This window comes from Bufo gargarizans, chromosome 4, assembly GCF_014858855.1.
Source record: "Bufo gargarizans isolate SCDJY-AF-19 chromosome 4, ASM1485885v1, whole genome shotgun sequence".
In the NCBI taxonomy this organism is placed as follows: domain Eukaryota; kingdom Metazoa; phylum Chordata; class Amphibia; order Anura; family Bufonidae; genus Bufo; species Bufo gargarizans.
Window position 1 is genome coordinate 30,060,505 of NC_058083.1, and position 8,478 is coordinate 30,068,982.

At 42.6% G+C, this 8,478-nt stretch overlaps 1 protein-coding gene across 1 annotated transcript; it reads left to right on the forward strand.

Moving 5' to 3' along the window:
* The first annotated feature begins 1,218 nt into the window (after positions 1-1,218).
* Positions 1,219-7,818, forward strand: LOC122935150 (vomeronasal type-2 receptor 26-like). Its single transcript, XM_044290915.1, has 3 exons — positions 1,219-1,242; positions 1,883-2,006; positions 6,899-7,818. The coding sequence occupies exons 1-3, from the start codon at positions 1,219-1,221 to the stop codon at positions 7,816-7,818; spliced, it is 1,068 nt and encodes a 355-aa protein (XP_044146850.1).
* Positions 7,819-8,478: the final 660 nt, after the last annotated feature.

Sequence of the window (8,478 nt, forward strand, 5' to 3'; positions counted from 1 at the left end):
AGCAAATATTCTGCCTCCTGATTGGCTGTCAGACGGCCTGCAAAGATAACATGACCTGTCTGAGTCATGTGATCTTTCAACCTTATACTCCTTGTCCTGTTTCCCTCTTTATTGTACTTAATTTTGAAAGTAAAATGATCAGCGCTTATTTAGGCAATTATGATTCATTTGGAAGAAACATTTTGTGAGATTCAGTTAGAATCCCGTAAGTGTAGAAAAGATTTCCTCATCTCATGACCCAAGTCAAATTTTATGACAAATTTCAAGAAATTTCAAGAAATTTGCAATTTCAAGAAATTTGCTCATCTCTGTTTTTTACTATTTTGAGGTATCTCATGCTACAGCACCTCAGACCAAGACTGGTGTTAGAGTGTACAGAGTCTCTGCTGTTTTTTCACTTTTTTAAAATTATACAAATGTTATAAAAGTAATATCAGGAAGTATTACTTTACTGAGAGAGTAGTGGATGCATGGAATAGCCTTCCTGCAGAAGTGGTAGCTGCAAATACAGTGAAGGAGTTTAAGCATGCATGGGATAGGCATAAGGCCATCCTTCATATAAGATAGGGCCAGGGGCTATTCATAGTATCAGTATATTGGGCAGACTAGATGGGCCAAATGGTTCTTATCTGCCGACACATTCTATGTTTCTATGTTTTCTACTGTATTTTGCTTCCATCTCCAAGACATAGTTTCCTTGTTATTTAAGGCCTTATGCACACCGCCGGATTTCCTTCCACATCAAATCCACATTTTTAGCGGTTCGAATTCGGACACATTTATTTCAATTGTCTGCAAAAAAAAAAATAATAGTAAAAAAAAAGTGCTACACTTGTCCGTTATGCAGAAAAGGATAGGACACTTTTATAAAAGGGAGAAAGAACATGATGACATGTACAGTACACTAGCTTTAGGCATGTTTTGAGGATCCATAGTTTGTGGACCACAAAACACATATGGTCATGTGCATGAGGACTAAGTCAAGAACTTTGAAAACAGAATTCCTGCTGCATACTGTACATTTTGTAGTCTAAGGCCTCTTGCACATCTCCTTTACCAGTGTCCGGCAGGCTGATCCAGCAGAAAACAGAATGACAGTCCCATTAACTACAATGGTATCCAGTGGAGATCTGGCTGCTACCCAGCACATATACATGCAGTGTTTGTCTGAACAGTGCTAAAAACCAACTCTCAGCACAGTGCATTGGTGATACCACCATGGAGGCATGTGAGAGTCTGGCTGTAAGTTGGTTTTTAGCACTGTTCAGAACTTGTTCACACACCACAGGTAGTTTAGTGGTAGGACCCCATGCTTGCTGAGACACTGTGATGTGGTGCATGAGGGGCTCCGATATGTTCCTGATTGAAAGATATTGGCAAAGTTCTCAGCTTTTTACATCGGCTTGAGGAATTAGCTAGTATTGTCAGTTGTGTATTTATGTAACTCACAGAAATTGGGACCTGCTTAAAATCTATACTCATCTAGTCCCCATTGTTGGGTTCTAACTCAATCGCTCCAGGGCTCTTCATTGGACTTATGGTCTCTATATGTCAACTTCCTGCATGGACAGGGTCACTTTCTCCTCTGATTCCACTGAGTGGCCTCAAAGGTGACATATCTCCACGCAGTACATCACCCAGCAGTGATGTGCCACTTTGGGACATATCACTGTTGAGACCAGTCATTGGCTGGGACCAGAAGTGCAGTGCAGGCAGCTTGGATGTCAGAGGGCCATAATTGAGTAGCGGGGACTGGATGAGTATGGATTCCACTACAGGTCCCAATATCTGGACTTTATATATTATAAAATGGAGAACACCTTTATGTCTCAAAAGGCAAGCATTAAATACGTATATGTACATGTGTATATGACTTTTCCAGACACCGCGCTCCACCTGTAGTGAGAGTTGCCTCCATGGATATAGAAAAGTCCAACTGGAAGGAAAACAGAAATGCTGCTACTACTGTGCCCCCTGTGCGGAAGGCGAGATCTCCAACCAGACTGGTGAGTAGGGACAATTTCACATGAAAGTACAAATCTACAAGATGGGCATTAGCACCGATCAGACAACATTCATTTTGAGCTCTATTTTTGAGCAAAAAAAAAAAAAAGATGTCTTCTGATGTAGCCAACATTATCCTGGCTCCGGGCATGCCAGGAGGGTCACTGTAACAAGATCACTGTAATATCATTTTATTGCATTAACGCGTTAAGCCGGTCAAGATAACATTGGCTACATCTGTATGTCGGGTAGATCAGTCATATTTTGGAAGATTCCATTTTGCTAGTTTCCATTCCTCCAGGTGTTTAATATGAATATCATATAGAGGAATCCATATTTTTATCATTCTCCATAAAAGGTTTTTTGTAAAAGGATAAAAGTAGTGAAGATGGAATTGATTGTAAATTATTCAATATAAATTTCACAAAAATTCTTCTGCCAAACAAATCCGTCGTTTAGGCAATTGGCTTTTTAGGAATTGCCAAAACAGTGATTGCCATTTTACTGCTAAAATGCAAGAGAAATAGAGCGGGGAGGATGGGGAAGACAGATCACATGACTGGGAGAAGCCCTGGCTGGCGGGCTTTGCAGACAGCCTATCATGTGGCTGGATAGACATTGTCCCATCAGGCTCTGTGGTATGTCTGAAGCACAGATGCCATTGTGAACTTGTGTCACATGAGTCTGTCTGACTCGGCAGACCCCAATTACAAACTCAAGCAGCCATCTTAGGGTATTGCAGGGATAGTATAGGGACATACTTAGTTTGGTAGATTGAACTAATAGGTAGAAATGTCAGGGTTTTATCAGTAGAGGAGGAGAACATAGGGGCATTGTTCTGTGTGTTTACCTTACAGTGAGGGCATCTAGAGCTGTTCATGTAATGCACTGCAATCACAAATATCTTGCAGAGCACATTTCAGTGCATCAATATCAGTGTGTTTCTAGAAAGGCCTTCTCCCCACCCACCCAAGGCTTCTTCCCCTGCATCACTGTGATGTCGGGGGAGGCAGCCGTGGGAAGTTAGGGGAATAGCAGACAGCGGGGAAATGTGGCGGACTTAGGCATTTTCAGGAAAGCCTGCCCAATGGGAACTTGGAAGCTGTTTTTCATAGGAATAAAAGTGCTTTTCCTGGACATGAAAACACATCCAGATGACATAAAGATATGGTTATAATGCTTTTGCAATGTTCTGATGGCCATTGCTGGTAGCTATATTAGTGAAATTTACATGACAGACTTAGTTAGTAGGTGGGGACAAACATGGACAGTGAGTCCTTAGGCTAGAACCCAGCCCGCTGCCCCTACCTACTTGCAGTATAATCCCTATATAGCTAGACCGCAATGGGTCGACAGTCCCTACGCTATTTAAGTGCAGACAGACAAACAAAATACCAGAGTCGTACATAGATGGGTCAGAACCAGACAAGCTATGGAGTACCAAACGAGATACAGAGAGTGGTCAGAAGAGTCAGAGGAACGAGCAATCCAATAAGCACAGAAACAAGGGACCAGGAACACAGCTAGTGAGTCAGAGACTATCACTGGCACTGGTGTATGGCCAGGAACAGGTTCAAATAGAGCACAAGTCCCTGGATCAGAACCTGATAGGTCCATTACTCGGAGCTCCATTAGTCAGAAACACTAGCACACAGTAATAGAGCAGCTGAGCATTCAGCCCATTGCTAATATCCCCCAGCACACGGCAGCTGCAAGAAGAAACAGAGTATTGCATCCTGTTGCTAAGGATGCTGTCGTGTCACCAGGGGGCGTTGCTCCAGCACCGCTGAAACCCGGACTGGTACATTTCTTATGGACTCCCTTTAAATTTATCTCCTTTTCAAAATGACTGTGCCCTTTTTGTGGACTTCTGGGAGGCAGATTGGGACAGTGGCTGGAAATGGCCCAGTGTGCTATCATTGCACCAGATCTGGTCCAGCCTCCAGTATACCGTTATAACGGGTATTCAGTGAGGCAAGTGGCGCCACCACCCAAATGTAATTCTGCTATAAATGTGGCATTAATAGCTGTATATAAAAATTGTCTAGTTTTTAAAATTTCACGCAGTTCCATGCCTTCACTCAAATGTAATTCTGCTACATGACAATAATACTTCTGGTCGGCTTTCTGTGTAAAACTGTCCTCTTCTCAAACAGGTTGCACAGTTGTGTGATTTGTCTAAACTGTTATTGTCCTCTATGGCAGCAGTATTTCTTCTCAGCTCTCTGTAAAAATGGTTTTATTTTCAAAATGTTGCCCAGTTCCACATCTTTACTCATATTTAATGATGCTATATAACAGGCATCCTTAAACTGCGGCCCTCCAGCTGTTGAAAAACTACAACTCACAGCATGCCCGAACATCCTACAGGTATCAGCCTACAGCAGGGCATTGTGGGAGTTGTAGTTTTACTACAGCTGGAGGGCCGCAGTTTGAGAATGCCTGCTATATAATATTCACACTTGGTTGAACTTGATGGACTTATGTCTTTTTTCAACCGTATTAACTATGTAACTTCTAGCCATCTGTACAGTTTTATGTACATAAAGATTGTTTAAAATTGTCTCGTTGTCTTCATGACTGTGTGTGCCCTTCCTCCAGCACATACTCTGTTAACATGCAGTGAGTGTGGATCCATTTTCCTAATGAACTGGTTTGGTTAGGAGTAACACTAGGGGCATGATCCTGTTAGTCCTGTGGTATTCACTCTTCAACCCCTGGATCCGGACTTTGCTAAGGAGGAGCCACCAAACTACTACCAATTGAGATAGTTCTAGAGCATTTGGTGGCTGACCAACAGGGTCGGACACACCAGTGAAAAGCACTGAAGGATCAGGTAATATGTGTAGTCAGGAGATGGGCCGAGGTTAGAGCAGGCAGCATACAAGGATATCGGTGAGACAAGACTGAGATCAGGACAGGTGGCAGTAGGGTAATCCAAGAAACAGGTTTAGGTCAGGGAAGGCAACTAGAAGTCAGAGTCGGTAGTCAGGCTGGAGTAAGGTAAATGGGTAGTCAGAAAGAAAATACACTTTTGCGTTTTACTAGAAACTAGAAAACCTAAAACTCAAGCTCCCTTTCGGAGGGGGGGCAACTTAAATACCTAGGGACAGGGTGGGAAAAGATTTGGACGTGCGCATGCTGACCTTTCAAGAGGCTGAGAGTAAGCATGCATGTGCACTATCGAGCAGGCCTGGAATCCTTTAAAATAGGATTGGCTCACAGAAGACCATGGTGGGTGGAACCCGAGCTGTGGAAGGAAGAGGAGTGGGGCCACTGTGAGTAGTGCAGTGCCTGGGTCTTCAGGAAGGAGTGAGGCAGCGGTGGGCAAAGGATATCAGTACAACACTATTTCCTGACCCCATGGACTTCTGGGGAGGAACATTTAAACAGTGACTAGAAGTAGCCCACTTTGCTATTGCTGAATTGTCTTGTCAATACTTCACTGTGATTTCAGAAAGAGGTTTCAGCTCAGCAGGTGCCGTTATTACACCCAAATAGGCAACATTGTCCTGCACCATTGTCAAAAACATTACCTTTATCAAAATGAATCAGACACATGGATGCATGAGGATTTGCACACATTTTACCATGATGACAATGAATAGATCTGCTATTGTTGACAGTAGATGTTTATCACTAACCTAATGAAGCAACTGCTGATAAATGTATATGTATCCTAAGATGAATGTGAGTAAATGGGCCAGTTGTTCTAACACCATAACATGTATAAAAACTGGCCATGAAATACAAAGAAATTGTAATCAAGGGAATGTTATGGCAGTTGGTGTGGAAATACTGTACCAACCAACCAGTTTGACTTTGGGCTAGATCTAAGGGTGTTATCCAGCCAGTCCGCAGGTATTCACCCTTTATCCCCAAACAGGGATTTAGACTTCACTGCAGGGAACCACCAGGCTGCTACCTTCTGGAATAATCCCAATGTGGTTGGGTAGCTGACTTTTGGGAGTCAGAGACACTGGTTCAGGGCACCGAGAGATCAATCAAACTAATAGTCAGTGACAGGCCAAGGTCAGGACAGGCAGAATACATGGAAATCTGAGAACCATAACCAAGGTCACAGCAAGCGGCACTGGATCAATATGGAAAATCATGCACAGGTCAGGTTAGGCAACAGAGAACCAATCAAGAAACGGGCAGAGGTAGGCACACCGACCAGGGAAGATGCCTTAAATATCTACTGGTTGCTAGTCATTGGTTGGTGAAGATTAGGATGTAAAGCAGCAGCAGTGAGCTTGAGCCGTCCGTGTAACAGGGGAAATATCATATAATTAGGTTTGGTAAAAATTATATATAGCTATTGAAGGTCCGCAGTGCAGTGTCCAGATATCCTCTCCAAATATCCCAACAACCGATCACATACTATCAGAACACTTGTATATTTTATTATAGTCATAAAATAAGTATCACAATTAAAATTTCCTTTTGAGATAAAAAATGAATATACATGTAATGAAAGGATATTTAATCCAGCTCAGCACCATGGGAAAGTTCATCTAATCCTATTAAAAACAAAACCTCATAAAGCTTTATAAGGGGAAAGGTTCAAAGAATCTGGGAGCCCCAATGCAAAGAGGCAAAATGAGAAAAACTTTCTACATCCTCAAAGGACACAAAATGTGGGTCATTAAAGGGGTTCTGTAGCTTTTTATTACTGGTCATGAATCCTTTGCAGAGATCATCAGCATCTGATTGGTGGGGGTCCGACACCCGGGAATTCTGCCGATCAGCTGTTTGAGAAGGCAGTGGCGCTGGATGTAGTACCGCGGCCTTCTTGCAGTTTCCCGCAGACCACTGATGTCATGACTACTACTATAAATTGACATTTCCGCCAAATTTACAATTGTAAAATATAATAATTTCTTGATTGCAGATATGGGAACATGCTTAGTGTGTCCTAACGATCACTGGTCAAATGGAAGAAGAGATTCCTGTGTTCCAAGACTGATTGAATTCCTGTCTTATGGAGACACACTGGGGTCATCTCTAATCATTATAAATATTACATTTTGCCTTGTGACTATAGTTGTGTTGGGGATATTTATTAAAAATAAAGATTCTCCAATTGTGAAAGCCAATAACCAGAATCTCAGTTTCATACTTCTCCTCTCACTCATCTTCTCATTTTTATGTCCTCTCTTATTCATTGGACGTCCCTCAGATATATCATGTCTCCTCCAACAAGTGGCTTTTGGAATCATTTTTAGCCTTGCCGTTTCTTCAGTCTTAGCTAAAACAGTGACTGTAGTCTTAGCTTTTCAAGCCATTAAACCAGGCAGGACCCTGAGGCAGTGGATGAAGAGACACCTCTCCACATCCTTACTTGTTATAGGTTCATCTGGAGAAGTTTTGATCTGTGTCCTCTGGTTGTTTTATTCTCCACCATTCCCAGATTATAACACTGGACTAGAGGTTGGAAAGATAATCTTACAATGTATTGAGGGATCTGACATTGCTTTCTACTTGTCCATCGGCTACATTGGATTTCTGGCAATGATGAGCTTTATTGTAGCTTTCTTGGCCAGAAGACTTCCAGACACCTTCAATGAGGCTCAGTACATCACCTTCAGCATGCTGGTCTTCTGCAGTGTGTGGATCTCCTTCATCCCGGCCTACCTCAGCACCAAGGGGAAGTACATGGTGGCTGTGGAAGTTTTTGCCATCTCATGTTCCAGTGCTGGACTTCTGGGCTGTATCTTCATTCCCAAATGTTACATTATTCTACTGAGACCAGAACTTAACTCAAAGTCCAATATAAGGGTCATAAGAAGACATTGTACAGGAGAATTTTGAGTTGTGTTTCAATGTACAGTTGTAGCCGAGCTAAACTTGACTCTGATAACACATGGCACAGTCTTATCTTGGTTTTCTCATGACAAAAGCCATTGAAATCCATTGAAAAGTTAGTTACCTTTCTCTTCCTATTCTTTACTTAATGCGTTAACCATCAAGTTTAGCTCGGCTGCATCTGTATTTATTACTCTTTTATATTTGTATTATTTAGTTATATATCTACTCTCGTATCGGTCTGGATCTTCCTCAATCTGTTTTTTAATTAAAGGGGTTATCCGAGATAAATCAATATATGTTAAGGTGGCTTAAAACATTATTAAAAACACATTTCTAATGTACATTCATTATTTATTCTGCTGTGTTTCCACACGCCCGATGCGGGTCACGTGACCCCTGACGTCACTCACCAGGCTCCGGCGGTGACGTCTCGTTTACAGGCTTCTCCCTGCTTGAAGTAGGGGCCCGACTCTGTAAACGAAACGTCAGAGCCTTTGGTGTCCGCCCCCTGTCTCTCTGTTTCTGGCTGCTGCGGCTCCTGTGAGGGATCGCTCATGCGCGATCCTTATCAGTGCCGGCAGCCGTGAAGAAAGATTCCATGGATTCCAAAGCTCCCTCCCTCCGGTCCACCAGTGTGCCCGTTGCCCTGCATCTGTCGATCTT

What these genes read in the sequence shown, in the direction of transcription:
- LOC122935150 (XM_044290915.1), top strand. Translation starts at nt 1,219, where the DNA reads ATGGAGGCATGTGAGAGTCTGGCT. An exon ending in AGGCATGTGAGAGTCTGGCT is followed by an intron (nt 1,243 to 1,882) that starts GTAAGTTGGTTT and finishes TGACTTTTCCAG; the next exon opens with ACACCGCGCTCCACCTGTAG. An exon ending in CGAGATCTCCAACCAGACTG is followed by an intron (nt 2,007 to 6,898) that starts GTGAGTAGGGAC and finishes TCTTGATTGCAG; the next exon opens with ATATGGGAACATGCTTAGTG.